We start from the raw sequence: 19,264 nt of genomic DNA, 5'->3' as shown, positions 1-19,264 counted from the left end.
TATTTTTTTTATTCACATAAACCAGGGCAAAGCTGCATGAGCGGTTCTACTGTTAAGGTTCTATGCACCGTACAGTACACATACAATTCTATAGCAGGGCAGACTCAATTGAAATGGCTACCGCCTGTGTCTCCTCGCCCAATGGAGGCCCTCGGCTATGGAGCAAGTAACAGCACAGATTTGGTAGGTCACGGGGCAATGCTGAAGGAGCGTCAGAATCCCCTAGCTAAAATACACAGGGGTGATAGGGATAAGTGAGGTCTTTGCGCATAACGATACACCGCAAAGTTCCCCATGGTTTTGATAATGCCTTTTCTTTGAACACGGTATTTTCCACTGCCTCACCCTACCCCCATCCCACTTTCCCCTTCCCCCCCTGGGAGCCTGCAAAGTACATGCAGTAGACAGGGAGGGAGTTCCGATCAGGTTACAAGACATGTGCAACAGTATACTACTGTATGTAGAAAAATCCACCGCCCACTCTGATTTATGTGAAACCTGTGTGCACCCTTCCATTGAATGTATAACAAAGAAAAATAATAATAATAAAGTGAATGTTACAGGAACACATTAAAAAAAGGTTGGCACTTCCTTCCCATTGGTGTTGGTTTATGCCTTTGGGGACTCGGACGTTAATACTTGTATTTCAAAAGCACAGTGTTTTCCACCGCCTCTCCCTACCCCCATCGCCCTTCCCCCCTGGGAGCCTGCACAGGTCATGCAGTGGACAGGGAGGGAGTTCAGGTCAGGTACAATACACAAATGCTGACGATCTACAGTACTGTGTTGCTCAGTTAGTTGCGTTGGAATACACTAATTTATACTCATTACCGCTGTGTATTTGTATATAGCGGAATGAATCGCTGCTGCAGATTTACTTTGATTTATGTGAAACCTGTGTGCACCCTTTCATTGAATGTACAACAAAGAAAAAAAATAATAAAGTGAATGTCACGGGAACATAGAAAAAAAAAGGTTAGCACTTTGTGACTCTCAGCATGGGAGGTGGGAGCCTTCATCACTAGGTTGGTATGGAAGGGGAGACAATTAGCTACCGGAGGGTACCAACCCCAAGTTTCTGTGACCCCCACAAGGCTCATGGCAAGCGTCGGAACCTATGGTGGGTCTGAATTAACGGTCCCATTATAGTCTATGGGAAAATGGGTCCACTTTGCGTACTGATATCTCTGGTTCTGGGTGTCCCAGAGACTCAGGACTGGTACCATACAAAAGAGGAGACTCTTGGCTTTCGGGGCAGACCAACCACTAGTTTATGTGACACTGGAAAAGGAAACGGGAAGCAACCGTGTTTCGGGTCCCCTCCAGTTGTCCGCCTAGCTTGCACAGGATACAGGGTTTCTGGCTAGATAGGAAACACTGTACAGAAATGCTAAGCATGGTAAATTGACATCCAGGAACATAGGGAGGAGTTTTTATCTCACTCCATTATACTTAGAAAAATTACACTTGCCACTGTACGTTACAAGCTGTTTGTGCTAATTAGTACACTAGTAGAACATACTGTACAGAGATACTAAGGACAGTGATTTGGCATCCACGAACTTAGGGAGGAGCTTTTATCTCTCTCCATTGTAATCGTTCTAAGTATAATGGAGAGAGATAAAAGCTCCTCCCTAAATTCCTGGGTGCCAAATAACCGTCTTTAGTATCTCTGTATAGTATTTTCAATTAGGGTACTAATTAGCACGGACAGCTTGTAAAGTACAGCGGCAAGTTTAATCTTTCTATGTAAAATGGAGAGAGATAAAAGCTCCTCTGGAAGTTCCCAGATGCCAAATCACCATTCTTAGTATCTCTGTACAGTATGTTCTATTAGGGTACTAATTAGCACGAACAGCTTGTAACGTACAGCGGCAAGTTTAATCTTTCTATGTATAATGGAGAGAGATAAAAGCTCCTCAATAAGTTCCTGGATACAAAATCACCATACTTAGTATCTCTGTACAGTATGTTCTATTAGGGTACCAATTAGCTGTTTGTGCTAATTAGTACCCTAATAGAAAATACTATGCAGAGATACTAAGGATGGTGATTTGGCAACCAAGAACTTAGGGAGGAGCTTTTATCTCTCTATATTATACATAGTAAGATTAAAATTGCCACTGTACGTTACAAGCTGTTTGTGCTAATTAGTACCCTAATAGAAAATACTATGCAGAGATACTAAGGATGGTGATTTGGCAACCAGGAACTTAGGGAGGAGCTTTTATCTCTCTATATTATACATAGTAAGATTAAAATTGCCCCTGTACGTTACAAGCTGTTCGTGCTAATTAGTACACTAGTAGAACATACTGTACAGAGATACTAAGTACAGTGATTTGGCATCCACGAACTTAGGGAGGAGCTTTAATCTCTCCATTGTAATCTATCTAAGTATAATGGAGAGAGATAAAAGCTCCTCCCTAAATTCCTGGATGCCAAATTACTGTCCTTAGTATCTCTGTACTCTATGTTCTACTAGTGTACTAATTAGCACAAACAGCTTGTAACGTAGAGTGGCAAGTTTAATCTTTCTATGTATAATGGAGAGAGATAAAAGCTCCTCAGTAAGTTCCTAGATGCCAAATCACCATCCTTAGTATCTCTGTACAGTATGTTCTACTAGTGTATTAATTAGCATGAACAGCTTGTAACGTACAGTTGCAAGTTTAATCTTTCTATGTATAATGGAGAGAGATAATAGCTCCTCAGTAAGTTCCTGGATGCCAAATCACCGTCCTTAGTATCTCTGTACAGTATGTTTTACTAGTGTACTAATTAGCACGAACAGCATGTAACACACAGTGGCAATTTTAATCTTTCTATGTATAATATTGAGAGATAAAAGCTTATCCCTAAGTTCCTGGTTGCCAAATCACCAAACTTAGTATCTCTGCATAGTATTTTCTGTTAGGGTACTAATTAGCACAAACAGCTAATTAGTACCCTAATAGAACATACTGTACAGAGATACTAAGTACGGTGATTTGGCATCCAGGAACTTACTGAGGAGCTTTTATCTCTCTCCATTATACATAGAAAGATTAAACTTGCCGCTGTACGTTACAAGCTGTTTGTGCTAATTAGTACACTAGTAAAACATACTGTACAGAGATACTAAGGACGGTGATTTGGCATCTAGGAACTTACTGAGGAGCTTTCATCTCTCTCCATTATACATAGAAAGATTAAACTTGCCACTCTACGTTACAAGCTGTTTGTGCTAATTAGTACACTAGTAGAACATAGAGTACAGAGATACTAAGGACAGTAATTTGGCATCCAGGAATTTAGGGAGGAGCTTTTATCTCTCTCCATTATACTTAGATAGATTACAATGGAGAGATTAAAGCTCCTCCATAAGTTCGTGGATGCCAAATCACTGTACTTAGTATCTCTGTACAGTATGTTCTACTAGTGTACTAATTAGCACGAACAGCTTGTAACGTACAGTGGCAATTTTAATCTTTCTATGTATAATATACAGAGATAAAAGCTCCTCCCTAAGTTCCTGGTTGCCAAATCACCATCCTTAGTATCTTTGCATAGTATTTTCTATTAGGGTACTAATTAGCACAAACAGCTTGTAACGTACAGTGGCAATTTTAATCTTACTATGTATAATATAGAGAGATAAAAGCTCCTCCCTAAGTTCCTAGTTGCCAAATCACCATCCTTAGTATCTCTGCATAGTATTTTCTATTAGGGTACTAATTAGCATAAACAGCTTGTAACGTACAGTGGCAATTTTAATCTTACTATATATAATATAGAGAGATAAAAGCTCCTCCCTAAGTTCCTGGTTGCCAAATCACCATCCTTAGTATCTCTGCATAGTATTTATTAGGGTACTAATTAGCACAAACAGCTAATTGGTACCCTAATAGAACATACTATACAGAGATACTAAGTATGGTGATTTTGTATCCAGGAACTTATTGAGGAGCTTTTATCTCTCTCCATTATACATAGAAAGATTAAACTTGCCGCTGTACGTTACAAGCTGTTCGTGCTAATTAGTACCCTAATAGAACATACTGTACAGAGATACGAAGTATGGTGATTTGGCATCCAGTTAAAAGCTGTTCGTGCTAATTAGTATACTAGTAGAACATACTGTACAGAGATACTAAGAATGGTGATTTGGCATCTGGGAACTTCCAGAGGAGCTTTTATCTCTCTCCATTTTACATAGAAAGATTAAACTTGCCGCTGTACTTTACAAGCTGTCCGTGCTAATTAGTACCCTAATTGAAAATACTATACAGAGATACTAAAGACGGTTATTTGGCACCCAGGAATTTAGGGAGGCGCTTTTATCTCTCTCCATTATACTTAGAACGATTACAATGGAGAGAGATAAAAGCTCCTCCCTAAGTTCGTGGATGCCAAATCACTGTCCTTAGTATCTCTGTACAGTATGTTCTACTAGTGTACTAATTAGCACAAACAGCTTGTAACGTACAGTGGCAAGTGTAATTTTTCTAAGTATAATGGAGTGAGATAAAAACTCCTCCCTATGTTCCTGGATGTCAAATTACCATGCTTAGCATTTCTGTACAGTGTTTCCTATCTAGCCAGAAACCCTGTATCCTGTGCAAGCTAGGCGGACAACTGGAGGGGACCCGAAACACGGTTGCTTCCCGTTTCCTTTTCCAGTGTCACATAAACTAGTGGTTGGTCTGCCCCGAAAGCCAAGAGTCTCCTCTTTTGTATGGTACCAGTCCTGAGTCTCTGGGACACCCAGAACCAGATATATCAGTACGCAAAGTGGACCCATTTTCCCATAGACTATAATGGGACCGTTAATTCAGACCCACCATAGGTTCCGACGCTTGCCATGAGCCTTGTGGGGGTCACAGAAACTTGGGGTTGGTACCCTCCGGTAGCTAATTGTCTCCCCTTCCATACCAACCTAGTGATGAAGGCTCCCACCTCCCATACTGAGAGTCACAAAGTGCTAACCTTTTTTTTTCTATGTTCCCGTGACATTCACTTTATTATTTTTTTTCTTTGTTGTACATTCAATGAAAGGGTGCATACAGGTTTCACATAAATCAAAGTAAATCTGCAGCAGCGATTCATTCCGCTATATACAAATACACAGCGGTAATGAGTATAAATTAGTGTATTCCAACGCAACTAACTGAGCAACACAGTACTGTAGATCGTCAGCATTTGTGTATTGTACCTGACCTGAACTCCCTCCCTGTCCACTGCATGACCTGTGCAGGCTCCCAGGGGGGAAGGGCGATGGGGGTAGGGAGAGGCGGTGGAAAACACTGTGCTTTTGAAATACAAGTATTAACGTCCGAGTCCCCTAAGGCATAAACCAACACCAATGGGAAGGAAGTGCCAACCTTTTTTTAATGTGTTCCTGTAACATTCACTTTATTATTATTATTTTTCTTTGTTATACATTCAATGGAAGGGTGCACACAGGTTTCACATAAATCAGAGTGGGCGGTGGATTTTCCTACATACAGTAGTATACTGTTGCACATGTCTTGTAACCTGATCGGAACTCCCTCCCTGTCTACTGCATGTACTTTGCAGGCTCCCAGGGGGGGAAGGGGAAAGTGGGATGGGGGTAGGGTGAGGCAGTGGAAAATACCGTGTTCAAAGAAAAGGCATAATCAAAACCATGGGGAACTTTGCGGTGTATCGTTATGCGCAAAGACCTCACTTATCCCTATCACCCCTGTGTATTTTAGCTAGGGGATTCTGACGCTCCTTCAGCATTGCCCCGTGACCTACCAAATCTGTGCTGTTACTTGCTCCATAGCCGAGGGCCTCCATTGGGCGAGGAGACACAGGCGGTAGCCATTTCAATTGAGTCTGCCCTGCTATAGAATTGTATGTATACCATATGGTGCATAGACCCTAAACAGTACAACTGCTCCTGCAGCTTTGCCCTAGTTTACGTGAATAACTCCCTCCCTGTCTACTGCATGACCTGTGCAGGATCCCAGGGGGGAAGGGCGATGGGCAAGCGGGAGGCGGTGGAAAATACTGTGCTTTTGAAATGCAAGTACTGTATGAGTCTGAGTCCCCAGTAGCCTCCTGCTAGCCTATTGCCCTTCCCCCCTGGGAGCCTGCACAGATCATGCAGTAGACAGGGAGGGAATTCAGGTCATGTGCAATACACAAACGCCGAATATCTACTGTATAGTACTGTTTTGCTCACTTAGTAGCGTCAGAATACACTCATTTCTACTCATTGCCGCTGTGCAGTTGCATTTAGCGTAAAGAATCGCTCCTGCAGATGTACTCTGATTTATATGTAACTTGTGTGCACCTTTCCATTGACTGTCTTACAATGTTGATAAAATAATACAGTGTATTATTACAATAAAAAAAAAAAAAAAAAAAAGGCACATCACGTCTCGAACCCTGGACCCCCAGCGTGGGAGGTGGGAGCCTTCACCCCTAGCCCACGACGCCTCATGAGAGACTACCAATTTCATGTGTGAAAGTACTGCAAACAGCGCCCGGCCCCCACCCCATTGGTGTTGGTTTATGCCTTAGAGGACTCGGACGCTCGCATTTGTAAAGCACGGTATTTTCCACCGCCTCCTGCTAGCCCTCCATTCCCATTATGCATTAGCGAACTCAGACGCTCATGTATTTTAAAAGCACGGTGTTTATACATTGTCTGGTACATTCTTCCTTTTACACAATTACTGTAGTTGCGTCTCCATACACATACAGTACTCCATACACATACACATACAGTACAGTACTCTACAGTACTGTAGGTCACCATCTTTTTCCACCGCCTCCCGTTACGCCTACAGTATTGCCAGAGCTGTAGATCAATCCGCCGCTATACTGTACGATCAAAAGTACTGGATTAGTGGAGCATTAGCCACACAGTGGTGGAGATGTGTAATGCATGATGAGTATCTAGATCGCCTCAACGCGCCTACCTGTGATTAAACTCAGCTATCGCCTTAGCGTGACTAAATGCCCGTCTCGGCGGAGAAACAGTCAAGATAAAGGTGGCTACATCTGTACCTCTGACATTGCAGCTCTACTCTTCGTTCCGCCCTGTCAGTTGATGTAAGCCACTGTCGTTACATTGTCCGACTGCACTTGAATGGCCCGAATTCTCAGAAGATGGGCCGCTTGGAGAAGACCGTTGTAGACGGCTTAATTCTAGAATATTTATCGGCAGGCCAGCTTCCAGACTTGACCACCTTCCTTGGAATGGATACCCTTGAGTGACTGCGCCCCAGCCTCAGAGACTTGCATCCGTGGTTAGAAGAATCCAGTCCTGAATCCTGAACCTGCGGCCCTCCAGAAGGTGAGGTAGCTGAGGTGAGGTGGTACCACCAGAGGAGTGAAATCCTCACTTTTGGTGACAGACGTATCCTCTGGTGCATATGTAGATGGGACCACTTGTTCAGGAGATCCAGTTGGAAGGACCAAGCATGAAACCTCCCATACTGTAGAGCCTCGTAAGAGGCCACCATCTTTCCCAGAAGGCGAATGCACTGACGAACAGACACCTGGGCTGGCTTCAGGACATCCTGGACCATTGCTCGTATCACCAACACTTTTTCCTCTGGAAGAAACACCCTCTGCACTTCCATGTCGAGGATCATTCCCAGAAAGGACAACCTCCTGGTTGGTTCCAAATTTGATTTTGGAAGATTCAGGATCCAACCGTGTTCCCTGAGAAGGATGGACTGTAACAGCTTCTCCTTGGACGGTGCCTTAAGCGGCAGATATGGAATTATGTTCACCCCCTGTCTGCGGAGGAGAACCATCATTTCCGCCATCACCTTGGTGAAAACCCTCGGTGCTGTGGAGAGGCCAATTGGCAGAGCCTGGAACTGATAGTGACAGTCCAACAGTGCGAATCGGAGATAAGCCTGATGCAGCGGCCATATCGGAATGTGGACGTACGCATCCTTGATATCCAGAGATACCAGAAATTCTGCCTCTTCCAGTCTTGATATCACCGCCCTTAGAGACTCCATTTTGAACTTAAACTCCTTCAGAAAGGGATTTCGTGATTTTAGGTTCAGAATGGACCTGACCGAACCATCCTGTTTCGGTACTACGAAAAGGTTTGAATAGTAACCTTTGTTTTGCAGATGAGGAGGGACCGATACAATAACCTGTGCCTCCACCAACTTCTGGCCAGCTGCCTGCAGGACAGCCCTGTCTGCCAGCTTTCAAGCATGATTTGAAGGATCGGTGAGGAGGGAGATCTTGAAGTTCCAGCCTGTGCCCCTGGGACACGATATCTTGCACCCAGGGGTCCAGGCCGGACTACACCCAGACGTGACAGAAAAGCCAGAGTCTCGCTCCCACCTGCTCCCCACCTCCAGGGCGTGCAGTCCACCATCATGCGGAGGACTTTGGCGTACCTGAAGCAGGTCTCTGTTCCTGGGAACCCGCCGCAGCCGGTTTCTTGGATTTGGGCTGGCCTCCTTTAAAGAAGGTGTTGGACGGTCTGGCCTTTCGTGGCTTGGCAGCCCCAAAGGGCTGTGATGCAGTTGAAGAAAAGGGTTTCTTCGTAGCAGGTGCAGCTGAGGGAAGAAAAGGTGACTTACCCACCGTAGCCGTGAATATCCACGCATCTAACGCTTCCACAAAGAGAGCCTGACCTGTGTAGGGTAGGATCTCCACAGTTCTCCTGGATTCTGCACCGGCAGACCACTGGCGCAGCCACAGTCGACGACGAGCTGAGCCAGACATGGAAGAAATTTCTGCAGCCATGGAACCAAGGTCTTTCATGGATTCTACCAGAAATCCTGCCGAATCCTGAATGTTACGCAAAAACAATTCAACATTAGATTTATCCATAGTATCCAAATCTTCAAATAATGTGCCTGACCACTTTACTATAGCTTTGGCAATCCCAAACACTGGCAATAGCGGGACGTAATATAGCCCCTGAAGCCGTGTACATGGATTTGAGCGTATTATCAATTTTATGATCAGCCGGCTCTTTCAAGGCGGTGGATCCTGGAACAGGTAAAACCACCTTTTTTGAGAGTCTGGATACAGACGCGTCAACAATGGGCAGGTTTTCCCATTTTTTTCTATCCTCCACAGGGAAAGGAAACGCCTCCAGGACCCTTTTAGGGATCTGGAATTTTTTATCAGGGTTTACCCATGCTTTTTCAAAAATAGCATTTAATTCTTTTGACGCAGGGAAGGTTAGCGAGGCTTTCTTATTTTCAGTAAAGTAAGCCTCCTCAACCTGCACAGGTGTTGTATCAGTAATATTCAACACACCCCTTATGGCCTCTATCATCAACTGCACCCCTTTTGCAAGAGATGATGCCCCCCTCAACACATCCCCGTCACCATCCTCAGTGTCGGAATCGGTATCCGTGTCATCTTGCATAATCTGTGCAAGAGCATGTTTTTGGGAATATACAGCGGGGGGGGGGGGGGGGGGGCCTGAGGTAACAGAACTGGGCCGGACTGCCAGAGTTCTTCAAAGCCTGAGTTGCAGACTCGTTCTGTGCAACCCTACTAGAAATCTGAAAAATCATAGATTTGATAGAGGATAACCACTCAGGCTCCCTTGCTGGTATCTGCGCTAAAACAGTGCAATCCTGATTACATGGAATGGTATCATCCTGAGAGGACATATCCTCTGCAGCATATAACACAGGGTCCCTGGACATAGCTTAATGGAGACCAAAAACACCACACACACACACACACACACACACACACACACACACACGGGAAAGCAGACAGAGTTTCACCCCCAAGAATGGCAAGAGAGATTGGAGACAACCCACATGCAGCGCTTTTTTAGGTAGAGACCCCCAACTAGCGCTGACTGTGCACCTTAATAGGTTACACAGCCTGTATACAGGCTTCCCCCCTTCTACAACCCCCTGGTACTGTGAGAGATAGCTGGAGTTGTTCTGGAGGGACTTGCTCATCACTGACAGCATTGTGCAGGCAGGAAAATGGCGCTGAACGCTGCTGGGTCCGCACTGAGGAGAAGCTCCGCTCCCAAAATGGCGCTGTCTTCCCGCTCTTCATAGGATTATACTGGCCTGCGGAATTATGCTGGCAGAGATCCCGGGACCCCGACAGGCTGTGTGACCAGTGTAAGGTGTAGGCGTTGGCTCAGGGCGCCCCTCACTATGCACCGCTGAGCCCCGGAGCGCAGTTAGTACTGCGCTCCATACCCTGTTGCCGCCATCTTCACACCGGCCCCCCGCTTGCTAAGGGGGTCGGTGACTCACTCGCCACCAATCTTCTGGCTCTGTAAGGGGGTGAGCGATCCCCTGTGGTCGGGAACAATTGATTCCCTCAGGAGCTCAGTGTCCTGTCAGCGGAGATAGTGGCTCAGACCCAGCTGTAGAGCTCCCCTAGCTGTGACCGGCTCCTCCAGGCACATTTTCTAAACTGAGTCTATTAAGAGGGGCATAGATTGAGGAGCCAGTCCACACTCTCAATGGCTCCTGGTGGACCCGTATATACCCCATGGTACTAATGATATATATAAATATATATATATATATATATATATAACAAAGGAAGCGGCACTCAGAGACTGTAGAAGCAAAGTGTATTCCACTCTAAATGGACCAACGTTTCGGGGTCTGTGCGCCCCTTTTTCAAGGTGAACAATTGGATTGCCGGGGGAGTGCCGGTCCATGACAGCCATTATATATATATATATATATAATTTTTTTTTAAGTACGGAATGTCGCTACTGTCTGAAATGGATAGGCATTATACAAAAGGAAAAGATCGGAATTTTTTTTTGATTTATACATTTTTCCTTTCAGTTCACACAATTAATGAAACTGAATATATAAATTAAGTGTGTCTGTGTTTATTTTACAAAAAAATAATGTTTTTGTTTTTTTAACCTATCCTAAACATCAAAGTAAATGTTGCAGCACGTACAGGACCAACAATAGGGGGACTGTCTTGGGATCTCTCTTTTACCAGGTCGTCTCTTTCATGCAAAAAACACTGGGGACCATATATCACACTAGGAGTGAGGATAGTAATCTCCATGACAATACTTTTCATCCTTGTGTGTTAGTAGTGATTATTTGATCTGGAGGTGATGGATCCCAAGTCACTAGGGATCTAAGCCCCAGTCTACTTTAGTGGTCTCTGTAGGACAGGCCTCATTGTAGATGCTACCTGATGTTAGCTGTTAGAGCCTAACGGTAGTTGGAACATTTACATGTGATAAACACCTGGTTATACACACTTTATAGCAGAGTGGGTGCTTTAGTTTATGTTCCATCACAGTGTACACATGGCTTCCACAGGGAAAAATTAAGAAATAGTCACATTTTGTGAAGTGGAGACAGAAACTGAGACACACATACAGAACTATAGACATAGAGAAAGCGAGAGAGACAGAGAAGCACAAAGAAACACAGTGACAGATGCTAAGCCACAGACACACAGGGGGCTGATTCATGTTTGTAAGTAAAGCAAAAAAAGCAAGCAACCGGGCAAAACCATGCTGCACTGCAGGTGGGGCAGTTGTAACATGTGCAGAGATTGAGATTTGGGTGGGTTATATTGTATATATGTGTGCAGTGTAAATACTGGTTGCTTATGCATGTAGCCTGCAAATACTGGACAGCTTTATTTTTACACTGCAAGTTAGATTTCAGTTTGAACATAACCCACCCAAATCTAAATCTCTCTCTGCACATGTTACATCTGGACCACCTGTAGGGCAACATGGTTTTTGCCCAGTTGCTTGCTTTTTTTGCTTTACTTTCAAACATGAGTAAGGCCCAGGGTGTGAGCAACAGTGTCAGCATAGACATTATGCACTCACTTCATTGTGCCACAAAATAAAAACCACACAAGTACTTTTAACATCAAATTCTTCTTTAGCGGCAAAATACGCAATTAAAATGATGCCTCTTACAGAAGCTATTGTCATTTTAAAATATATTCATCTTATTGACCATTAGCAGTTGAAGACACTGTAAAAATACTGTAAAATATACCTATAGCATTCAGACTTTGGGGGAAATTCAATTGTTTGAAAAGTCAGTTGGGTGTCTGTTTTTTCCTATCTAATAGACAGGAAAAACAGACACCCAACCGACTTTTCAAACATTTGAAATCCCCCCAATAAATCAATTATCTAGGATCTTTTGAAAAACTATCAGCTTATTAAATGTACTCTTAGTAAATGCATATGTAGTTTGTGGCAAAGAAAACATCTCCACTCAGTCTTCCTCTTGCTAAAAATAATCCAGAATTCACCAAACAGTAACAAAGCTCTCCAATCGTTGCATATTTGTCAACATTCCACAAGCTAAATGGCCTCTGCATTCCTGAATATTGAGTTACAATAACTCATGCTGGATATCTGAACTATGTCCAGCCATAAGGACCCACTCACCAGTGATAAACGGCTGAAGCTCTGGACAGACTGGTGAACTCTGTTGCGTGACATGAAAATTGCATGTTACTTTTCCAGGAAAACTCTGCATCAAATTGAGAATGTTTTTCTGCAAGAACAAAAATACATAATAAAATCATTATTTATAGAATGAGACAGAAAAGGAAAGATATACTGGCAGCCCCTAGAGTCCTATTCAAAAGGGCCGCTGATAGCATCCAGAGTACAGAGATTAGTCTTGGTTTGTTCATTTTGCCTTCTGCATTGTGTTTTCATGTATTTGACCAAAGAAAAACAAAACAAATGACAATATAAAAAAATGAATACATGTGTGTAGGTGTGGGTGTGTACATAGGCACACAAAGACACATACTCAGTAGGCATTTCTCAGGTACGCCTGCTCAAACTCCTCTGCCTATACATGAAAACTCATGATGACGAGTCTTACTTGTATTGTGGCTCATGGGGGATCCTGGAGCAGCAATAAAGAAAAAAAAATTACCTCCCCAACCTTGGATGACCGGTGGGGAGCCTGGTTCTGGGTACTGACGTCAGCGTGCATGCTCCTGCCTGGACTATATTACAGGAAAATCGTATCTCCCATCACCTGGCATCCATAATTCAGAAGAACACACAGTCCACCAGACTGCGCAAGATTTTCATATCTCCTTGTAAAGCACTAGTGTATTCAAACTGACTGACACAATTTTAAAAGATGGTCCCTGAAGCCATGGTCTACTCATCTTCGAATGGCTAGTAGGATAACACGCCATGTCACACCGCCTATGCCAGCTGAAACTGGTTCCTCATGACAAGCAGTTCAGTTTACTGCTATAATCTTCACAGAAACCAAATGTCAATCCGAACGTTAGATCTGCACCACAAACGTGCAGCAAATAAATCTGTAGTAGCAACTGTGTGATTCTATCACGTCAGCATGGACCACAATCTCTAAGGAATATTTCTAGCTGCTCGTTTAATCCAAAGCACAAAAAATTCACTCTGTTCTGGGGGCACAGGGGGTCCTACCCAGTACTATAAAGGTGTACCTAAGAAAGTGGCTGTAGACATACTGTATATACAACTATATTCATTTTATACATAGGTCTGCAAAAAAAAAAAAAAAAAAAAAAAACAGCTAATGTGGTCTGCAAGATAAAAAAAAAGGCTAAATGTAAGCACTTAATCTACCTTTGTGGGTACTATTTGCATTTGGAAAGCATTAAGGCTGCTGATTTCCTCCTGCGTGCAGCTGTGAAGGTGGCAGAGGCGAGCCGTTCCCACTCAGATTGGATGTAGCCAACAAACGAGCCGCAGAAAGCAGTTTACAGCCTTTTGTTCACACCATTTACCCCAAGCATAGCTTCTCCCTATCCCACTGGGCACTACTTATACTCACAATACGCAAGCAGTCAGGAACAGTTCTAGTTCATAATAAGCGCTGGCAGGCCATTGTTTACAGGCTCAGATGAGGTATTCTATATATAGAACTAAATGGCTGACTTACGTTTTGTGCAATATCACATTCTTACTCCGATATCTGCGTATACATTGACACCAAATTCCAGAACAGATGTAAACAGGAAAACAAAACCGTTCTAATACATTCTTTTTTATTTTTATTCTGAAAAATGTAGTTTCTTTATGAATGCAACATCCCCAAATTCTGTAAACCACATAATAAACGTACTGTAGCTGTTCCCATGATAACATGTGATTTAAGAGAATAACATTGCACTCTATGACTAACACAGTGCAAGCACGAGAGAACACAGCCACACAACTGCTGTGGTATAACATCTCCTCCCTAATACAGTAATGGTCATTACAGACTGTAATCTGATCATGCACAGAAAGATGTGGAATCTCAAGATGAGCAGAAAGCAACCAGCAACATCTTTGTATGTAGAAATGTGTGATCAAATTGGACAGAAGGAAGGCTGTCTAGGGAACAGTTTGTGCAATCACCGCACACATTTTCAGACTATGGCCATCACCCGATCGAATTATCCAGTTCAACAACTGATTGCTCTCAACTTGCAGTTAGCTACTAAATTAGTCTAAATGCGGACTAAATGGGCATCACAATTATAACATACTGTATATGGGCACATTTACACTAGGGCCATGTATTTTACCGTGAGTAGAGTTGTATCTATCCGTAGGTCTAAAGCTGGGTACACACCCATACAATCAAGGTTTCAATACGATGGCTCCATCGAACAAACTCCTGATCAGACGTTCCCAAAATACAGATTATATGCGAGTACACCCCTATACAATTTTACTTGCGACATTGGTTATAGTTACTGAATTAGGTTATTTGCTGTCCTATGCGTTACCGTTTGAAAGGAAACTCTGACTTTACTTACAAAGTCAGATATACTAACAGATGTACACACCCTTACCGACACTAGGGATATTGGTTGTCTTCCTAGTGTTTAACTTTGTATTTACCATCATACAGGAGGGTCCTCATACACCTAGTCTCATACGCTATGCGGAGTAAGCCACGCCAAGAGGAGCAGCATAAGTCAATCGCACTGTGACAAAACTGATTCATGAGGACGCACCAATTAATTTGATATACAACACAAATCTGTGTGCAACAGAGTCTGAATCTGTATATGAAGCACAACAGAAGAATCTGTATATGAAGCACAACAGAAGAATCTGTATATGAAGCACAACAGAAGAATCTGTATATGAAGCACAACAGAACTTGGTGTGAAAAAAAATCAGCGGCCGCTGCACTATGTATACAGATTCAGACTCCGTCACACACATATACAAGTGTCGCTTATCAAATTAATCACTGTATTCTCATGAAGTGGTTTTGTCACATCAAAGGGAAAAAAAATTAAAAAAGATGCAAGCCGAGTCGCATGACACGCCGAGAAAAGATGTTTGTCGTAACTGCAGCAATAGTGTATGAGGACACATCCGTAGAAATGGATGTATGCATAGTGTGCAGAAATCTAAATAACAGCGGTTTGTATTATTATTTTTTTCTGCCTAGAGATGGCTAAAACCCAAGTTTTGTTTTATAAAGCAAAGGTTAACCCATTCATAGATGTCCTGTAATATTAATGGTTCGACTTCATGGTGCTTATAGAGAAAGCACCGCACTGTGCCAATATATAAGGCAAAGAAACAAAGGCACATCATTATTTTAACTTAAACATGATGTAGGGCAGAAAGGAAATCAGATACTGCCTCCTAACAATTGTTCACACACATAAGATATACACGTTCTGTATGCTTCGTAGTTTCAGCATGAAAATCATGAGAAGCCGTCACATATCCACTGTTAACAAATGAATCATTTATCAATATCAATAATACGAACATAGTGTTAAACATAGATTAACCTCCATCCATAAATGAACAGATATACAGATAGCTTTCAGCTAATAGCGGCAAATGCGGTTCGTTTGCTGTGATTAGCGTGCCTGCGAATGTGTGCAAGCACTGCACATGCACCCACGATCCATAATATTGCATGGTGCGTAAATTCCATGAACAGGTTGTGAGCAGGCATGAATAGTCGCAATCGCAGCAAATTTGCACCCGCAACCTGTTTGCGAGTAAGATAAAGGCAGGCACATCTGTTAGAAATAATCTTAATTCATGTGCGGGCATCAATAAAGCTAAGAGTAAAATAGCCTCCAAGGGTAAGGCCATGAAAAAAACCTTACAAACCCACTATATAAAGTATAAAGGGAACATATTCAGCAATCATTCAATATATCAAATGGGTCATCATAGCTAACGATTTTCTGTATATTGATTGGATTGTTTAAATCAATTTTCATCATTTTTTTTTTTACATTTGTACCTTCTCCGTTACTGCCAATCATTCACTCACACTTATCTGCTGAAACCTTGACTTTGTCTACAAGACAATGCAAGCAGAGAATGTGACTGGCATGCTGCATGTGTCCTGATAACCTTCCAGCTACTGTGTCTGTGATATCTGTAGTGTGCAACCAGGGAAACAAACGTGCATGTGGACCCTGTGAAGTCCTGTGATACCGGCAGCAGTAGATGAATTATGCAGGGCAGACTAAAGTTCTACAGACACAGCTCACAAATAAATTGTAACATAATGGGCATACAAATACGGAAAAGGAAGACTATCTACTGGTATCAATTATTGAAAATACATTCAAGGTGGTTTCCTTTCACAGTCGTAGATTGTTTTAACCCCTTAGTATTTGTTTTAAATTAAAGAACAACTGCTGAGCAAGGAAATCAAAACAAAAACAACCTGTATATTATATTCATGATCACTTCACTGTGGGAAACATAAGGGGGCTCATTCCGAGATGATCGTAGCTGTGCTAAATTTAGCACAGCTATTGATAAAGCCTAATATTTATCTTACTAAAAACCCTCTAAAAGGTTAAAGAACACAGTACGCAATTGACGTATGGAATGCCGTAAGAGTACGCACGTTGCGTATCAAACGCTTAGCCGTGGTCGAGACGCACGAGCGGCACGTTCGCTCACGGCTAAGAGCGTACAGGCAAGCACGCTATAGGCTGCCGACTAACGTAATGGTACGCTATCAGTGTAGCGGACGCTTGAGACCACGAGGAGATCACCAGCGGCGCTGACGCTCACAGTGTTAAACCTTTATAACTATACCATAAACAATATACTTATAATGTAAACCCTTGTGCAGTGATAAGGTGTAAATGCAACACAGTGTAACCTTGTTAGTCTAGAAGCTGTATGAGCGTCTACGACGCTCTGAGAATACTTAGGAATATAATGAATACACAGATACCGGTCTTAGGTTCTAACACCTTAAATGAACGTTCTATTTCAAAAGAATACACAGTACAAGTTATACACTACCAAAATAACACAGATTACCTAACCGAATAACTACACATAAAATACAATAGTAGTACAATCACATTTAAGAGAAAAGAGAGAGAGAGAGAGAGAGAGAGATGATGACAATAACAATAAAGACAATATGGTTGCGGAGAAACTTACGCACAAAGGGAAACAATCGCATGCGCCTTCTGGATATCCAGCTCCCGATTATCAGTGATGAGAACCGTTGAAGAGAATAGAGAGCTGGCCCAGATCGGCTTGTCCTTTTATACACTACACACAATACAGTACAATGGTCCCTATATTCTTATTGTTCATTGGACACAGGAATTAGTCTTCGCATTATAACAAAAGGTCATAGGTTGATTCATACAGGTGGGCTGTGACTATTTCCAACTGCTCAGGTGGGTGGGAAACTAGGTTTCCCGCCGCATGGATAATAAAGTGCAAATACAGTAAAAGTCCATAAACTTCTTATGTCCATAACTATTCGCACGAGCGATTAATCCGCTTCAAACCAACACCGGAATATTGCTAATTAAATACTCTTCCGATGGATACTAAACACCACTGTATAACCCCTGTCCGACCCTTCGTATCAAACAAAGAGGGATCTCTCTGTCTATGAACATGCTACATTAACTAAACTTTCAGATTCTATCAAAGGGACCATAATCTACAAAATACATTATATGGTTAAAATATGTTACGATTGAGTCGCACGCTAGGCGTGCATAAACTCTACCGTACATGCGCATACCGTGCGCCTGCGGGTGCACGCAACGGCGAGTATGCGCACGCACGGCAGGGCTCATGAACGTGCAGCAGGCACTCGCATGAGGTGCAAATATGGCAGTGTGTAGCGTGATATTTTTCTGACTTTGACACTATCCTGCCCCACATGTCAGTGCCGGCCCCCCCCAGCAGAAGTGCAAAGGCATCGCACAGCGGTGATGCCTTTGCACTACAAGAGTAGCTCCCGACCAGCGCAGCTTTAGCGTGCTAGCTGGGAGTTACTCATCGCTCCCTGGCCCGCAGCGGCTGCGTGTGACGTCACGCAGCCGCTGCGGCCCCCCCCCCCGTTCAGTCCGGCCACGCCTATGAAACGGCGGCCAAACGCCGCCGTTCCGTTTCCCCCCGGCGCATGTGCAGTTCTGACCCGATTGTAGCGCTGCGATAAACCGCAGCGTGCGATCGTGTCAGAATGACCCCCAAGGTACGGGACATTTTTCTGTGTCCATGTGCACACTTTGCCTGATTCAGATACACATGCAAGCTGGCTGCATTGTGTGCTTGGAAATAAAGGAGTATCTTCGTCTGTATTCAGGGGTGGCCAAAATCTTTGTGGCAGCAACTGTCCTATCCATCCACTTGTGAACGTAACCATAATTACAGTCATTGCGCATTTGCACCAGCCCTATGCGTGTTGCAAGAAAGTAGTAGGATCCCTGCGCATGCTCAATACTGGATAGACCGCAAATCCGCCTACACGTTTGAGGCATGCCCTCAGAACACTCATCGAATGTGCAAATGTCTAGTTGCCTCCTGCTCAGCCACGAGTGGAGACACTACCGAGATGCGGACGTTTATGGATTGCTCAAAGTTGTGTATATTCAGCTCGGGCACAAAGAATAGTATGATCCATCTGCAGAAGGGCTACAGTAACTTGGGCCCACTGTGGGTATAGACTGTTGAGCAAAGTGATCTATTGTATATTTTTAACCTGATCACAATACAACACAATATGCATTCTGGGTTCCTTGTACCTTAAATGGACTCTAGTCATATCTATATTCCCTGTACATTTTTCTATAGTAAATATTAAAAGAATTGTATTTTCCTTAAAGGAGCTTCTATAAAGATTCAAGTAAGTCTGATACAGAGAGGTCTCTATTTGCTGTGAATCCCTGTTACTCCACTCTCCGTCTTACTGAGCTGCGATCACTCGATACAACAGAGGTGGGGAACCCTTTTTCTGCCAAAGGCCATTTGGATTTCCTCAACATCATTCGCGGGCCATTTTTTAAGCCCCCCCCCCCC

General features: G+C 43.2%; 1 protein-coding gene across 3 annotated transcripts in view; it reads right to left on the bottom strand.

Annotated features, from left to right (window-relative positions):
• OXNAD1 (oxidoreductase NAD binding domain containing 1) overlaps positions 1–19,264 on the bottom strand; it is a 174,579-nt gene that overhangs the window by 8,733 nt on the left and 146,582 nt on the right. For all 3 annotated transcript variants that reach the window (XM_063922163.1, XM_063922164.1, XM_063922165.1), the window contains one exon: positions 12,377–12,485. In XM_063922163.1, coding sequence (XP_063778233.1) covers positions 12,377–12,485 — 109 coding nt within the window. The remainder of the gene's footprint in view (positions 1–12,376; positions 12,486–19,264) is intronic.

This window comes from Pseudophryne corroboree, chromosome 5, assembly GCF_028390025.1.
Source record: "Pseudophryne corroboree isolate aPseCor3 chromosome 5, aPseCor3.hap2, whole genome shotgun sequence".
Classification (NCBI taxonomy): domain Eukaryota; kingdom Metazoa; phylum Chordata; class Amphibia; order Anura; family Myobatrachidae; genus Pseudophryne; species Pseudophryne corroboree.
This window is presented reverse-complemented; position numbering and strand designations above follow the sequence as displayed.